Below are 17,036 nucleotides of genomic sequence, written 5' to 3'. Positions count from 1 at the left end.
GATTATGCAGGAGATGATCTGGCGATGTTTCTCTGGACACATGAAGTCACCAGCCACTTACTATATGCTGTTCCTGGACTCCGAATGCTTAAATTGCCTCCGTGTAAGTCATCTCCCACGGGCCCTGAATCTTGAATCAATCCAGTTCTCGGGATCCAGAATCCTGGGTGAAATCATGCATTTTGCTGAGCTTAGGTCAGTGCCTGTAGGCATGTCATAGCTGACCGGAAGAAGTGTGGGAGGAATATTTGCCTTCCTACTTAACAGAAGGGGAAGCAGAGGTCCACAGTTCAGGAAAACTTATGCGTTGGGCCACATTCACCTTTCTAGTAAAGTATTTGGTGCCAGAGAGTCAAAAGATGACAAGTATCCATTGCATACTCTTGCAGCACTGACTGGATTAAGTGAGAGAACTGGAGTAAATGCCCAGGGCCTCCTCGTGGTCATTCACCTGTCACTATTATAGCTGTGGTGTCTGTGTCTATGCCCTGACTGGGTTGCTTGGGGAAGTCTACATCCTACACAGGCAGAGCTCAGAGCAGGCCTCAAGATGCATCTGACTGCAGACAGGGCTTTTGCAGGCATGGTCTATTTGGACACCTGCCTCAGAGTCACTACCATGTAGACTCCTGGGTGTCTCTGCAGGCCTGCCAACTCAGAGTCCTGGCATGTGTGTGTGTGTGCACCGCCAGGCTTCTGGAGTGATTCAGCCACCTGCCCATACCTGAGAACCACGGTGTGGAGTAAGACTGGTGAAAGTGTTGTCATTTGAAAGCTCAACCCAGGCCTTAGAGGGTGGGCACAGTTTGGATGCCCAGTGTCATTTCAGATGGGGACTGTGGTGTGCAGGTTGGTGGGATGTGGTGGGCAGTGGCCAGTTGATGGCAGCGTTTTGGTGACTAGAGGCACAGAGTGGAACAGAGGGGGGACCCCACACGGATGGGGCTAGACTTGCTGTGGTGGAGAACGGGGAGCCGCTGAGTGTTTTGCAATACGACTGTGACATAATAGAGGTAGGAAGGACGCTGTCTCTTCACCTTCTGCTTTTTCCTGGGCTGTTCCCTTGTTACATTTCCCTCAGGGTTTCTCAATCTGAAGAAACAGCAGCACCTCTGGGGGACAACCGTAGACACCCCCCCGGGGCAAGGTCCTCCTGCCGCTCGAGAGGCCCTGGCAGACAGAAGACTCAGGGAGGAGGACGGGATGCAGGGGGCAGGCCAGAAGAGGTGGCCACCGCTGGGGCTGCTGCTGCTGCTGCTCTATGTCTCAGGTAAGGGCAGGAGGGTGAGGGGTGGGAGGAGCAGCTCAGGGCTAGGGGCGGAGACCATCTGGAGGAACGAAGCGGCTAAGAGGAACTTTCTCTCATTTCTTTAGAATGGACTGGAATGAGATCAGGGCCTGTGCTAGAGACAGGTCAGGGGAAAGGAAGGCAACAGATGCAGAGCACGCTGTCCACCCTGGTCCGGCAGGGACTGTGCCATAAGACAGGTTGGAGGTTCTTCTGGGGCATCTTGAAGTTGAGGATGTGATGTGGAGCCAGCCAAGCCATCTCCCAGCACCACGCTGGCATCCCGGGAGATGCATAGAAATGCAAAGCCAATCTCCCTTTGGAGGAACATGTTCAGTCAGGAGGCAGAGGAGGCATGCAGAGAGGAAAAGGTAAATAAGCACCAAGGGCAGAGTAGCAAGAGGGACACAAAACGGAAATGGAAATCACTCTAGCAAGGCTCTGAGAAGGAAGGTGGAGTCCGAGCTGAGTTGGAATCCCATCTCTACCACTTTCTGACCTCAGGCAGTTCCCCCAACCTCCCCGAGCCTCAGTTCCTTCATTTGTAAATAGTGCCCAGACACAGGCGCTCATTTTGTGGATGGCGTGTACATCAGAAAGTTGCCCTAAGAATCAAACAAACAACAGATGGGTGGGAAGCTCTTGGCTCAGAGTTTAGGGCATAGTAAGTGCTTAATAAAAGCTATGGATGATGACGCCAGTATCACCAGGTTTGGGGTGATGCGTGGTATTGAGGGCCAAGAAGGGAAAGAGGAGAGTGTCAGCAGGGACTGTTCTGGTGGGCTCCCCTCTGGATCAATGGAATGGAGACAAGTGGAGAGGGTGGAGGACTCGGCTTCTTGGGGACACCAGTAAAGTGTGGGACTCCTCCCTCTAGGGCTCCAAGCTGAGGGTGAAAGTGAGGAGCAGAAGTGCCTACAGGAGGGCAGGAACCTGACCGTGACCTGTCCTTACAACATCAACAAGTACGCCTTCAGCCTGAAGGCCTGGCAGCGGGTGAGGAGCCACGGCAGCCTGGAGACTCTGGTGATCACGGAGACTAGAAATGCAGACCTAAACCTGGCCCAGGCTGGGAGGTACCTGCTGGAGGATTATCCCACTGAAGCCATCATCAAAGTCACCATGACCGGGCTCCAGAGGGGGGACGCGGGGCTGTACCAGTGCGTGATCCACCTCACCTCTCAGAACCTTGTCATCCTGCACCATCGGATTCGGCTAGTGCAGTGCAGTGGTGAGCATCAGGGAGACCCAGGACTCCAGGGGAGGGTCTCCTCAGGCACAGAGGGTGGGCTGGGACCCTATCCGCCACGAGGGCTTGCTGCCCAGAGAGTAACGGGGAAATTCCAGACCCGAAGTCAGGGCACCTGGGCCTTCCATTCTCTTGCTTTATGACTTTGAGACTCAGAAACACAACTCCTCTCTGGACCTCAGTTTTCTCACCTGTGAAACAAGAAAGTTGGACCAGGTGAACGAAAACACCACCAGACTCTGTGGGAAACTGGCAACTGGGACTTGCGAGGTACCAGGCTGGTCTGGGAGAGCTGCTGTCTCTCAGTGTGAGGGGACACTCCAGAGGGTAACTCACCTGGTCCTTTGGCAGACAGGTGGAGCCCCCACAGGACTCACTCGATTTTCTTGTCCCTGGAGAATCTGTGAAATGGGCTCAGTTTGACAGTAAGGTGCTGTCCCTTTTCTCAATGGACTTAAAAAGTAGTAGAGAGCACAGTGAAGGGCCTTTCACCGACCTTTAGTTGCTTCTTGTTGGCGAGGACACCGCTTTGTTAAAAAAGCCTGTCAGCCCAGGTGGGGACGTGGCATGGGAGGGGATGCCCAATGCTTTTGCCTCAACCTTCTCAATTGACCTCCTCTGGAGCTGTGGTTCGGGTGGCCTCCACCACCGTGGGGTCTTGCTCTTCTGCCAGCCTGAACATATGACTCTCAGGACAGGATTGGGTCCAAGTCACACTTCTTAGGATCTGTAAATAGAGTTAGCAGGCAAAGGGAGGGCATTGCAGGTAGAACCTCAGGAACAGAGTCAAACAATTCCTCAAAGCTTGGAGCATGCCGTGGCCCCAGTAGTTAACAAAGGGTTCTCATAGTTAAGCATCTCCAGGAATATTTTATTAATTCGGCCGTAGTCCTTGAAAACTGTCAAATAACTGAAACTGCAGTCTTTACAAGGGAAGTGTGACCATTGCAGATTGCATGTGACAGAAGGTTCTGGATCCTTCTTTGACTTGAATATACCCAGTGAGCTTGGGCAAGTCCCGCACTATTTCTAGGCTGTAGTAAACTGGTGGGGCTTCTTCACTGTGATACTCAGTGGCTCCAGTGTTTGGGTTCCTCTTTATTTATTGAGGTAGGAGACACAAGGGCCCTACATTCACACTTGGCAAAGTTGGTGGCTCTAGGTGCCAGTGGGTGGATTGCTGTCCTTTTAACTTTTTTTTTTTCAGCTCTGGGGGGTCAAACCCAGGGCTTAGTGCGTAATAGTCAAGCACCCTGCCACTGAGCTACATCCTCAACCCTATTATTTTATTTTAAGAAAGGGTCTCACTGAGTTGCTCAGGCTTGTCTCAAATTTGCAATTCTCCTGCCCCAACCTCCTGAGTGGCTGGGATTATGGTGAGAGCCATCATGCCTGGCTAACTCAAACTTTAATAAAGACAGGAGAAGTGATTGAGAGTGACTGAGCCCATGCTAGTCAATAAGAACTGTATCAAGCTTAACACAGGATAAACCAAAACATAATTATTTCCCTTAAACCATAAATAACACGGAGTAACATTTTTATAGCAGCTTTGCATTCCTTCTCTCCAGTAATTGAGGAAACTTTAGGCTAATGTGGTGATGGAAATGACATCTTGCACAGATTGTCCCTGCCTAGAGGAATTGCAGGGGAAAAAAGATAGAAGCCTCCACAAAGGACACCTGTAGTGATCACTGAGGTGGTTTGGAGAGCGTAAGAGAGTCAGGGACTGGGTTTTTGTTCAGCTAGGTTAAATAAATAGTTGGGGGTTTCTTTCTGGCATGCTGTTGAGCCCCCTAAAGGACACTCCTCCGTGGACAGTGGAGATGCCTTCTCTATTTGTTCTTCAGCTTGTGAGGTGGGGGAGGACACAGCAGTGACTGAGCTCAGAAAGAAACCCACGTAATGGGAGGCTGTTGGGAGGTGATGGATGTTGTCCCACCAACCCCACTTAAGAAGTGAATCTGGTGTGGGGATTTGAGGGGAGAGAAAGGTGGGCTGCAGAGGGCATGAGGAGGGAGCTCCCTGCCCTCCCTGATGGACAAGATCTATCACCAACAGGAAGTAAGTCCAGGAAGAGGTACTGGGCATGGGATGTGGGTTGGCTGGACCGTGATGGGCTGAGCGGAGGAGGGGCTGAGAGCTGAGAACTGGGCCAGGTGCCCTGGATGAGGCTCTGAAGGCTGAGAGCAGCAGGGTGTCACACACATACACAGGCACAGGATTGGGAGGCCCGGGCCTGGAGGCTGGCTCTGTTGCTCTCCACTGTGTGACTGTGGACACCCCCTGTCCACCCTGCTCCTTGGGAGGGTGGATTGGTGGTGTTGAACCCCCCTACCTTTGGCCTTCTGAGACTGTGAACCTTTTCCCCCAACCAGTGTAGCTCCGTGGAACAGTGGCTCAGCCTGTAGGAGAAGAAAGCTGTTCCAAACACCTTGGAGGTCCCTCCCCAGCTCAGAGGAAGTCAGCCAGGCTGGGTGGACAGCTCAGGGTATGCTGCCCCATCTTTGTCAATCATCGCCTGGACACCTAGTAGGGGCCAGGTCTCACTCAGTCAAGACCCTGAAGAGCTTTGATCTCTTCCGGAGCATGGTCCACACCAGACAGAACCAACCCCCAGAGAGTCCAGATTTGCTGTAAGTTGTGTGTGCTGAGGATCACTGCAGAGACCGAAGCAGGGCAGAGGCATACCCTGAGCTTAGCTGGGGCCCTGGGCTCCCCCCCCCCCACACACTTGTGGACTCTAGAGGATCAGGCTGGACCACCCAGAGGGCTGCCAGGGGGTCCTGAACACAAGCAGGAAGAATAACCTTCATTTAGATTTCTATCCCAAGGCCCCACCCAAGCCTTGGGTGCTAGTCTGTCAAGGTGGCATCCAGCAGCCCCAGAGGGAGGTGGGGGTCAGAGGAGCTAAGATCAAACGGGCTTCGGGCTTCGGTACCCCTGTGGACAAGGGGCTGCACCTAGAAGGGGTGGCCTCCTGGCTAGTGCAGTCTGAGCAATCGGAAGACTCTGACTTAGAGCTAAGGAAGGCGTGAGAGAAGCCCTTCCTTACAGAGCAGCTCTAAGCACCCCATGAGCAGAGACCCTCAGAGCCCTGGGTGGGGTGGAGCCAGAGGTGGGTACCAGAAACCTCAGAGGTGACAGAGGAGTTAGAAAGGGCAGAGGGAGGTGAGGGACTGACGTTGGAGAGAAGAGGGAGCAGGGGGTGGAGATGTGTCCTCTACAAAGCCCGAGGACTGAGTGGAGTGGAGCCATTGGGTGGGGTCAAGCAGGACAACACATTCAGGTCACAGGGAGCCTTGAACGTCTGGCAGTCATGCCCTTTGGGCTGTAGGCAATGGGAACACGAAGGGCCTCCTTGGGCTCCTTGGTGGAAAGGGAGATCAGCACAGCTGTGTGCAGGAGGTGGGGTGGGGGCGGGGCTGGTGGCAGGAGACACGTTAGGTTCCTCTGGGGTGAGAGCGGGGTGGAGGGTGGGGAAGGTGGAGTCCTCATCTGCACAGGGTATAAAAACCTGCTTGGCGGCTCTCGTAGCCAAGAGGCAGGAAGCAAGGGCCTTCAGAGCTGTCCACTCAACAGACACCCACCCTTTGGGTTCAGGAGGGTCAGGTGGAGGGAGTCACGCTTGCCTTTGACCTGCAGGACTTCTGGAGCTGCCTGGTGTTCCTGCTCTGATTTTTGTGACCTTCGGATTCATCTTGAACAAGGGCCTAGTGTTCTCAGTCCTGTTTGTCCTCCTCCGGAAGCCCCGGCCTCAGGTACGTGGCCAGACTTAAGGTGAAACGAAGGCAGGACAGAGACACCTGCTCCAGGTGCTGGGGAGGTTGGGGTTCCCAGCCCCTGTGCCCTGATTTCTCTTCTCAGAAGGTCTTTGGTCAGCGGGCAGGGCCAGCCCCTGGGACAGTGCCAGGCGTGGGCCAAGATGCTGGGATCGATGCCAAGTGGGCTGAGCGGGTCCCGCAGGATGGGAGGAACTGACAGGAGGTAAGCAGCCCCTTTCCTCAGGGTGGGGAGGCTGGACTCAGGCCTGGGCTGGCTTGAACGGTCATTTCCAAATGCTGTTCATCTCTCTTGCTCCTCTGCTGAGAGCCATAGCTGAGTCCGAATGACGCATGGCATTTTTGCCAGAACAGAGTGGTTGAGAGGTGATGCCAGCAAGCCATTGAGATGATAATGGTTATGTTAAGCTGTGTATGTTAGACCCCTGCTGTCTGCCTCGGCCTGCTACTTTGGAGTTCTCGTGCTACTTTGGGGATTCCCGGAGAGTTCTCATTGGTTGGGGAAGTGCCGGAGGAGGGATTTCTGGTTGGTGGTTCCTGGAGGAGCAGAGTGTGTGGCGTTTGGGAGAGTTCCCAGGGAGCGTGTGTGGAGTGTGCTGGTGGAGTTCAGAAATAAAGTTTGTTCCTGCTTCAGTGGCTCGTGACTGCAGCACTCCTCAGATACCCTCGGCACAATGGGACCCAGGGAAACCTCCTCTCCGGAGGCCACCCACTCTGGAGGCTGCCCTAGTGACAGCACACTCAATGCACAGTTCAAGGGAAAATGGAAGGCTTCCTGAAGTCCCACTGTGAGCTCTCTGCTCAGCACCTGTCCCTCCCAGAGGTGGGAGACCGGGTGGAGAGCTGCGTGGAAGGAGCTATTATCAGAGACATCAGCAGGGACCACGGGTCAGCAAGGGATTTGGGCCTTGAATAGAGCAACTGGGACTCACAGAGAAGAGTTCCCCTAAGGACCTTGCATCCCTCCCCCTATAGGCCTCCAGAAGTCCTGCTGGGGACTTCCTGGACCTTGGGTGAAACTTACGCCAAGACCCTCACTCTGCTGGTATTTTTTTTTTTTAAATAAACTTATTTCCAGAGCAGTTTTGGGTTCACAGCAAAATTGAGGAGAAATTGCAGAATTCCCATATGCTTCCATGCTGTCCCCCCTCAACTTTCCCCACTCTCAAGGACCCCCTCAGAGAAGTGCATTTGTTATGGCCGATGGACCTACATGGACTGCCGAGGTCCATGGTCCTCATTCGGGTTCCCCCTTGGCTCTGTGCCTTAATGGCATTTACCCACCATTATATCCCATGGAAGAACTTCCCTGCCCCCCAAATTCTCCACCTATTCATCCTTCCCTTCTGGTCATTTTTAAGCCAAAAAAAAAAATTTATTCTGAAAGAAGCTTCAGTAATTAGCACAGGGAAGGAGGGGTCCATTTTAAAGTGAAGCTTCCTTCCCAGACCCTTGGATCTGAGCCTCTCAAGGGACAGAAGGGACAGGCTGGCTTGCTTCCTTTGCTTTGCCATCTCCACCTGCCAGCTGCGGTGTGGGAAGCCAGGCTGGAGCAGGGGAGAGAGGAGGAAGGAGAGGGGAGGTCTTCCTGTGCCCCATGGGGTTCGAGCTGGGGTTCCTTCACAGGGCGCTGCTGTGGGCTCTTTCACCCGTAGATTCCTAGACAGGCCCATGTGTCCCTTTCCTGGGCAGCTGCTCCTGCTCCTCCTTTGGCCCCCAAGCCGTTTACAATCCACGTCTTATTTTCTTCTGTGAACATCTGCAGCGCCAGGCAGCCTCTTTGGACAGGATCAATAGCAACAACCTGACCCCACTGCCTCACAGATGTGTAGTGACATCCAGTCCTCAGGGAACACTCACCCACGAGTCTCACGTGGCCCTGGTGGCTCCCGCACAGCTACCATCAGACTAGCTGATCAGTTTTGGAGTTGAGTCAGACATAGTGGCTGCCTCTTCCAAACTGCAGGGGACGCTGGACAAGCTCTCCAAGTCCTGACATTGAAGCTTGTCTCCCTGGGCTTGAGGTAAGGGATGTGTCCACTCCCCCGTCCCCTAGGATCACAGCAGACCAACAGCTGTCTCCTGAATCCTCTTCACAACTTCATGCCCTTGAGGGTAATAAGGGTTAAAGCAACAGCAACAGAAAAAAAGTTTTGCCCCCTCCCTGCTTTGCTGTACACTGGTCCCCACTGGTCTGGAACACGGCATCTATTTTCTTAGGACTTGCATGAGTTAATGTTCACTTGAAGACAACAAAATACAGTCTACCTATTTTAAGTAGAAGGGGATTTTTACTTATTTATTTTGGTACTGGGGATTGAACCCAGAGGTGCTTAACTACTGAGCCACATCCCCAGTTCTTTTTTATATTTTATTCAGAGACAGAGTCTCCCTAAATTGTTTAGGGCCTCTCTAAGTTGCAGAGGCTGGCTTTGAACTCACAATTAGAAGAGAATTTTTTTTAATACATTTTTTTTTTAGTTGCAGTTGGACACAATGTCTTTATTTATTTATTTATTCATTTATTTTTATATGGTGTTGAGCATTGAACCCAGGGCCTCGCCGGTGCTAGGTGAGCACTCTACCGCTGAGCCACAATCCCAGCTCCTAGAAGGGGATTTTTAAAAAATAGAGTATTAAATGGTTTACAGCATCAGATCCAACCATCAGATCTGGGAATGACTCCCATAGTCGCACTACAGCATGGGACTATTAAGGGGCTACCAGTCTGGCATTAGAGGAATCTGGAAAGTTCCCCCAACAGGAAGCTGCTGGCACAGCACTGGCTGTAGAAACAGTTCAGACTTGACTCAGGGTTTGCTGGCAAAATGTGTGCCTTGCTTCCCAGTTAACTTGGCCCCAAACTTTAGTCTCGTGTGAATGTGTTTGGTGGGTGGAGTCCAAAATATCTGGAAGCCCAGCTGCCAGTGAGTGTGAGAAATGATTTTGCAGACTGTAGGCTGAAGAAAGCCCATGAGAGGGGTTGGGAATGAAAGTCAAGTCCACAGCACGCACCCAAAACAATCGCAGTTGAAATGGACACAAAGATAATTCAAACTAAAATTCAGAGTTTTATTGTTTCTTGTATGGTCAATGAAAGACAAATATAATTAAGTGGAAAATAAACATCCACTCTCGGTCTTATTATTCCAAATAAACACTATTGTTCATTTATAAAAGTCATAATAGCAAGGTCCCAGTTACCCAATAGCACATTGGGCACAATGTGATATACAACCCTGGAGGCATAAAAAGAGACAGATGCAGAGGACGAATTCCTACTTTTCCTGTTCCAGGATTTATGACACTTTTCTTGGAAACTTCGTGGTGTCTGAGAAAATGACTTCTGTTTATCACCAGTCTTCTTTAATCTATTCCTGGGGCACCCACATGATCGATAATCAGTCAGTGACGTGGCAAAATTCAGCTTCCAAGGCGGTCACGTCAGTGAAAATCGTTCCATTTTAGCATCCCAAAAGTTTTTGAAAACTTGTAAAACTGGAAATTATTGCTTTTGGAGCCAAGGCCAGGTCTTTTAGGATAGAGGCCAGTCTTCAAGGACTGGAGTCCTCTATGGAGCTGGAAGGGAAGTGATCATCTCATCTACTGCCTTGACCTGAAGCCTCTTGCTGGCTTAGGACTGTCCATCTGTCAAATGTCCTGGCCTGTCTCCTGAGTCCAGGCTCCCTCAGCCCAACCATACCTCCTAATGAAATTTGCTGGGAACAGAGCCAGATGTTTGGCACTTGAAGGCCAAGTGTGGAATCCCCTCTTCTCCTACATGCTGTGCACTTGGGGAGAAGCCAGTTCCTCTCCCAGGCTGGCCCTCTGCCCTCTCAATTACATAATAAAGGAACACCTACCTGCAGGAAGATGGGAAGGTTAATTTCTTTCTTTTCTTTTTTTTTTCTTAAATAGTATCTATTTATTTTCATTTTTTTAGTTGTAGTTGGACACAATACCCTTTTTCACTTGTTTTTATGTGGTGCTGAGGATCAAATCCAGTGCCTCACACATGCAAGGCAGGCACTCTACCACTGAGCTACAGCCCCAGCCCCATGGGAAGGTTAATTTCAATACAGGTAGGTGAACGTGCTCTGTTTTAGATTTTTTTTTTTTTTTTTGAGATGAGGTCTTGCCACATTTTGCCAGCTGACTCCAAACTCCTGGGCTCAAGCTATCCTCCTGCCTCAGCCTCCCGAGTAGCTGGGACTAGAGGTGCACACAAAGTGCTGTTTCAGCTTTAGCGGTTTTTGTCTTTTTTCAAGACCTTCAAGCGCCCAAAACGGAGTCAGCATACTCCTTATTTCAGGGCCTTCATTTACCTGTGGAAATTCTTTGCACTTGTTCAGTTTAATGTGTTTTTAAATATTTCCCACCTTCACCCCCTGGCTCCACTCTGCCTGTTCCCCCCTCCTTGGCATCTTTATTCTGTACATCTTTTCAATCCACTTTCCTAGACTTACTTAAACTTATGTAGATCCTTGAACATTTATGGAATTAATTTTGTGGCTTTATTTTCAGACAAATTTCACTCAACTGCATTAAAAAACCTGCAAATCAAGAGAAAAGCTGTCCTGCATACCCATCTTGCACACCATCCTTGTGTCATCTGTCACCATGAGAGTGGCTTTGCGACTCTGTCAATAGCAGTTGGTGGTCAAGTGGAATCTAGGAGGAAAAGACAACAGACAGGAGAGCAGTAGGGAGACTGTTAGAGGAGAAAGGGACCCAGGGGGAGAGGAGGAGAGGAGAAGGTTAGGGGGTGGATAGTTTAAGGTATGTTCACTGCATGTATGAATGTTCCACAATGAATCCATTCTTCTGTGTAATTGAATGCATTAATAAAATTTTTGTTCTCAAATTTCTATCCTGTCTTTTCCTGCTGTGGGGGAAAAAATAAAATCAAGACTAATTTGTCTCCATGTGCAATTCATTCCAACATTTCTTTATATCACATAAACTGTACTTTGGGACTTTATTTATTTATTTGTTTATTTATTTATTGTACCAGAGATTGAACTCAGGGGCACTTTAACACTGAGCCATATCCATATGAGTTACTTAGGGTCATGCTAAATTGCTGAGGCTGTCTTTGAACTCATGATCCTCCTGCCTTAGCCTCCTGAGATGCGCATGTGCCATGGTGTCTGGCTTGACTTCTTTTTTAAAAAACAAGTCATTACATCTGCTGGCACATAAGTTACCAAGTGAGTTAAATAAAAAAACTTTTTTTTTTTTTTTGGTGCTGAGGATCCAAGGCCTTGTGCACACCAAGCACACACTCTGCTACTGAACTACACCCCCAGATAAAGATCTTAATCTGTCTTTATTTTTATTTGTACAAAAGTCATGATTTAATATTTTTTGACAGCAACTTTGCAAGGCACTGAGCAACTTATCAAGACTCTGTCTCTAAATGAAATATAAAAAAGGCTAAGGGTGTGGCTCAGTGGTTAAGTGCCCCTGAGTTCAATCCCCAGTACCAAAATACCATCCCCCAAAAAACAAAAACAAACCTTTGAAAATAAAAGGGAGACGAGTAAAATAAAGGAAGGGGACCCAGGACCCAGGGGCGGTTGGAGGGGAGGGAAAGAGAAGATACTGGGGAATGAAATTGAACAAATTATGTTATGTGCATGTATAAATATGTTATAATGAATTCCACTGTTATGTATAATTATAATGCTCTGATAAAATTGTTTTAGAAAGTAAATGGAAAAAATAAAACTTCAAAAAAATATTTTTCTCCTATGTAGGATTCCATATAATGTAAACATCAGATTTTACTTTTTCATTTCCCCTAGTGATGGCACCTAAGTTGTCTCAACTCCTTACTGTCAGACACCCCTCTCTCACATAACAAAAGAACAGAAAAGTGAAAACTAAAACCTTAAAATATATTTGGGCTGGGGTTGTGACTCAGTGGTACAGCGCTCACCTAGCATGTGTGAGGCGCTGGGTTCGATCCTCAGCACCACAGAAAAATAAATAAAAAGTATTGTGTCCATCAACAACTAAAAATATTTACTCCCCCCCCCAACCCCGTACACACTACATTGCTGAAAGGCCCACATGAGAATTTTTCTAGAATACATGCCCAGTTGGCATAAAGCAAGACAGACCAAGGGAACAGAATAGAGGGTTCAGGGAAATACCCACAGCTGTATGGCCACTCGACTGCCACCCAGGTGTCTCTTTGATTTAGTGGGAAAGATGGTGCTGACCTCAAATTGAAGACTGACTGGTCGACTGGATATCCACACGGGTGAGGGGGAAGGCTTTCTCTCCTCTTGATTCAAATCAGACTCCAAGATAAAAGGCGAAATCAATACGGCTTTTAGGAAGAAAATATACAAAACATGATCTTAGAACACATGGGCCACGCCAGCCAGGACCTGAACAGCAGCTCCTCTGAGGCAGCAAATATATCATTAACCGGACACAAAACACAGTAACCAGGCAGACTTCTGGGAGTGAGACCCGTGTGTGGGATGTCCACTTGCTTATTCCACCCAGAAATTCCAGATGGTTCTGCAGAAGCCAGGCTCCTTACATTCCTGTAGCAGGGCTACGCTCTGGCCATAGTGAGTGTTGTCCAACCTGCAAGTTCTGCTGAGCTGATGTGTTCAAAGTGACCTCTCCAGGCCTTAAAACAAGCATTTATCTCATAATTAATGAGATGGGGCTTTGTAAGCATTTGGATGTTTCCAGAAACGTATCATCTATTTTTGACCATTTAAATTGGATTTCCTTTCTTCGGCTGTTCTGTTTTTGTTTTTGTAATAACCCCTGGTTCAGTTTCAGGGTCAGGTCTGAGACTGCCAACCTGTTCTTTCAGCACACCCAAGAGCAGATAAGGCGGTGGCCACGGCTGGACTGATTTGGTCAGCGAAGGTACCATGAGCCACTGTCCGATTCAGTTTATGACTTAATAGACCATGAAAGGAAGATTAGACGCCGCTGCCAGCTACTCGTGGTCCTGGTCCCATCCCCCAAACCACAGAAGACCCTACTGCTGTGCTGTGGGGTCTTACCCCCGCGGCTCTCTTCTGAGGGGCAGGAAAAGCCTCCTGCTCTTTAGAACCAGGAGGTGACAACTGACTTCAGGGGAGACAGGAGGTGAGTGGGAGATGGCCTCCCAGGCCTCCAGGTCTCTTATGTTCCAGGAGGAGCACAGGGCCATGTGCCATGCCTCAGAGAAGCTGCTGTTCAGGTCTTGGCTGGTGTGGCCCATGGTTCCCAGGCAGGGTCGCCAGGGTGTCCTTGTGGAGTCATTCCCCTGACTGTTCATCCACAATGACCATGTTGGAAAAACACATTTTTGTTTTTCAAATTGAAGCCATCTGTGCCCCTGTTCTGTCTGGGCTCTGAGCACCCAAACCACTCCCTTGTCGTCTGTAACACAGCTTTGCTATTCTGATCACTTTTTTTTTTTTCTGGGAGTTTTCTTATCCAGGGAAATGGTTTGATTGTCCATTACGGGAAGCTCCTGGAAGACCCACCCAGAGAGAGTTGGCCGCCCAAGATTCTTTAAATCTCTTGCTTCAAAAATATGGCACTGCACTCTGAGATAGGACAGTGGGATCACGATCCTTACCCAGGCTAAATCCAGTCCCGCCTTTGAAGGGCCTGCCTCAAACCAGACTCCTCAATAACTCCTGGCCATGCAGTCTCCCTCTGGGACGCCCTGAAGTGTCACCACCGTGACAGCTCTGCTGGGGCTACGTTCTCTGGAAAGCCTGCATTCGATGATATAATTAAATCCATTCATTTTCCCTTTTTGATTGATATTGTTGGGTTCTTATTGAAGGTGTTCTTCCCCCATCTGAAGCACAATGATATTTGGATTCTGTCTTTTAGACAATATCTGAAGATATTCTCACACACCGTCCAATAACTTCAAGGTTTTGACATTCATAAACACGACACAGCAAAGAGGTGGGTCCCTTATAGGCGATGGGATGGGGTGGGCAGGGCGTGGTCTGAGTCATCTCTGTCACCTGGCCCAGTGCTGTTCAAAGTGATAGCCACTGACCACAGAGCTTTTGCATTTCATGAAAATCAACAGAAGATCAAAATCCAGCTCTGTGTTCACCCTCACCCCATGTCAGCCCTGACACTGCCTGTGGCTGCTGCTTGGACAGGGAGCTAGAGGATAGTCTCATCACCTTGGGGAGCAATGTCACCTGCTGATTTAATAGACTTCTGCTCAACATAACTGGTCAGCTAACAACGCTTTCAGTACCTTGTAAAGTTAGCTTGTAAATGATTAAAACTTTCATTGTACAACTTACTTTCACACCCGAGTTTATATTATAAACTTATATACGGTCACACTTTGCTTATATTACAGTTTCCACGTAATTAAAGCAGATTGTCCTCTTAAAGGGAAAAACACTTTTTAAAAAAAAATTTTAAGTTTTCTTTCTCAAAAGAAAGGGCTTATTTTTTTTTTTTTTTGGTGCCTCAAGTTCTTTTTCTCTTTCCCTGAGTCTTTCCTGCTTTATCCCTGAGCCTGATGCAGTCCATTTGGATGAATGATGGGGAGTATCAGGGTGGAGAAAGTTTCTCTACCTCTTAGGTTGGTGTCTGAGGGTCTGTGAATTAAAGTAGCAACAGACAAATCAACAGGAGAAAAGGATAACAATTTTATTCATATTTTATGTGCATGGGAGTTCACAGGAAAGAAGTAGAACTCAAAAAAAAAAAAAAGAAAAGAAAAGAAAAGCAGACTCGGGGACTTATATATGATTTATTTACTTATTTATTTTTGATACTGGGGATTGAACCCAGAGGACTTTGGCATGGATCTACATCCCCAGTCCTTTTTATTTATTTATTTGTTATATGAAATTGCTGAGGCTGGCCTCAAATTTGTAATCCTCCTGCCTTAGCCTGGGACTACAGGAGTGAGCCACCGTACCGGCTTACATGCTATCTTAACAGTGGAAGGGGGTTTGGGCTTTGAGTCTTTGGAAGTGATTGGGAAAGATATGGAAGGGGAAGAGCTATTGTGTTAAGTTCTCTTTATGCAAACTTATCTGGGTCAATGCTCTCTCCAGGGGTGAGTGTCCTCTCTTTCTGGTAAGGGGGGTGTTATGAGGATCTGGATTGTTCCCCATAGGTTCACATGTTGAAGGCTTGGTCCCAACGCAGCCATGTTCAGAGGTGGGGTTGGGGGAAGTGACTGGATCATGGGGGCTCTGATTTCCTTCCTCGGTGGATTAATAATTTGAGGGCATTAATTGGGAGCTGTAGGAGGTGGGCCTTAAGAGGAAGTATGTCCTTGGAGGTGTGCCCCTGGACCCCTCCTCTCACTCTGCTTCCCAGAGGCCAGGAGCTGATCAGCTCCCCCTCCCCCATGCCCTTCCCCCATGATGCTCTGCCCTGCTTCAGAACCAAAGAGATGGCACCATTGACCATGAACCTCTGAAACCAAGAGCCAAGATAAATCTTTCCTCCAAAACAAGGGGACACCTTGACAAAGGAGATTTGATGCCCTGCTCCTAGGCAGCTAAAGGGAGGGCCGAGAACAATTCCTGCAGCTGTAGATTTTTAATTGCCTTCAGTTACAAGGAATCCTGTATGTCAAAAGGGCATATTTTGAGGTACCATATTTGGGGTGGAAGGGGGCTGCTTGGTAGAGGGCAAAATGCTGGGTGTGGGTTCAAAGATGAGGTTCAAAGGTCCAGCTGAGCTGTAAGATCACTGCCCTGCTCTAAGCTCAGCCTCCACAGCAAGAGGGAAGAGGCTGGAGAGGGGCCCTGAGGACCCTTCACCAAGAGCAGCTAATCCATTTGGGATTAGCATTCCACATGAATTTGGGGGGAACTACATTCAGACCATCGTGGAGCTCTTGTTGACACCCGTCTGGACGCAGGGTCATCCACTTTATACTCTGGGCTATAATCCAATATTACTTCCTCCTGTGGCTCCATAGTTCCAAGTTGGGCCTCATTTTTTTCCTTCATGCATTTATTTATTTATTTTGGTACTGGGGAATGAGCCCAGGGGCCCTTAACCACTGAGCGACTTTCCCAGCCCTTTTATATATTTTATTTAGAGACAGGGTCTCACTGAGTTGCTTAGGTCTTCACTAAGTTGCTGAGGCTGGCTTTGAATTTGCCATCCTCCTGCCTCAGCCTCCTGGCCACTCAGGTATTTCCCGGACCAACACTGATTGAGATGGTCCTGAGCCTCCTGCCTGCTCTCTTCCTGCAAGGGACCCAGGCCCTTGTCCGATGATCCTTTCTCGGTGTCCCTCTCCTCCCAGCTCCCTGCCCCCCCACTTCCCGGGGACCATACTTACACCTCCTGGAATGGAAGTCTGTACCTCCCAAAACTTACCAGGAAAACACACCATTACCCCACTGTGCCTGGGATGAGGTCACCACATTGCTCTGGGGAAGTGACAGGACTATGGGCATGGCTCCAAGGGCCCTGACCAGTTATAGGGAGCACAGAGAGAGAGACAAGAGGAAGTACCTCTTCATTCACGGTTTTCTCAGCCTTCTCAGACCTCCTTCCAGCCAGAGCACAGGGGCGAGAGGGAGTGGAGGGTGTGGAGCCGGCAGGCACAAGAAGTTGGGTCACAAGAGGGCGGATCCTCAGGGGCAGGACTGAGGTATGGAGGCCCAGAGACAGACTCTGCCGTTGGTGGCCCCCAATCCAGGCTAGGCCCCTGTGCCCACAGAACCCGCCTTCCCAGGCCAAT

At 49.2% G+C, this 17,036-nt stretch overlaps 1 protein-coding gene across 1 annotated transcript; it reads left to right on the top strand.

Moving 5' to 3' along the window:
* The first annotated feature begins 1,103 nt into the window (after positions 1 to 1,103).
* LOC308649673 (triggering receptor expressed on myeloid cells 3-like) lies at positions 1,104 to 10,999 on the top strand. The gene is made up of 5 exons (XM_081295407.1): positions 1,104 to 1,270; positions 2,166 to 2,519; positions 6,183 to 6,298; positions 6,405 to 6,524; positions 10,844 to 10,999. The coding sequence occupies exons 1-4, from the start codon at positions 1,204 to 1,206 to the stop codon at positions 6,516 to 6,518; spliced, it is 651 nt and encodes a 216-aa protein (XP_081151533.1). The 5' UTR covers positions 1,104 to 1,203; the 3' UTR covers positions 6,519 to 6,524; positions 10,844 to 10,999.
* The last annotated feature ends 6,037 nt before the right edge of the window (positions 11,000 to 17,036 follow it).

This window comes from Spermophilus citellus (assembly GCF_964194105.1).
Source record: "Spermophilus citellus genome assembly, chromosome: 5".
Classification (NCBI taxonomy): domain Eukaryota; kingdom Metazoa; phylum Chordata; class Mammalia; order Rodentia; family Sciuridae; genus Spermophilus; species Spermophilus citellus.
This window is presented reverse-complemented; position numbering and strand designations above follow the sequence as displayed.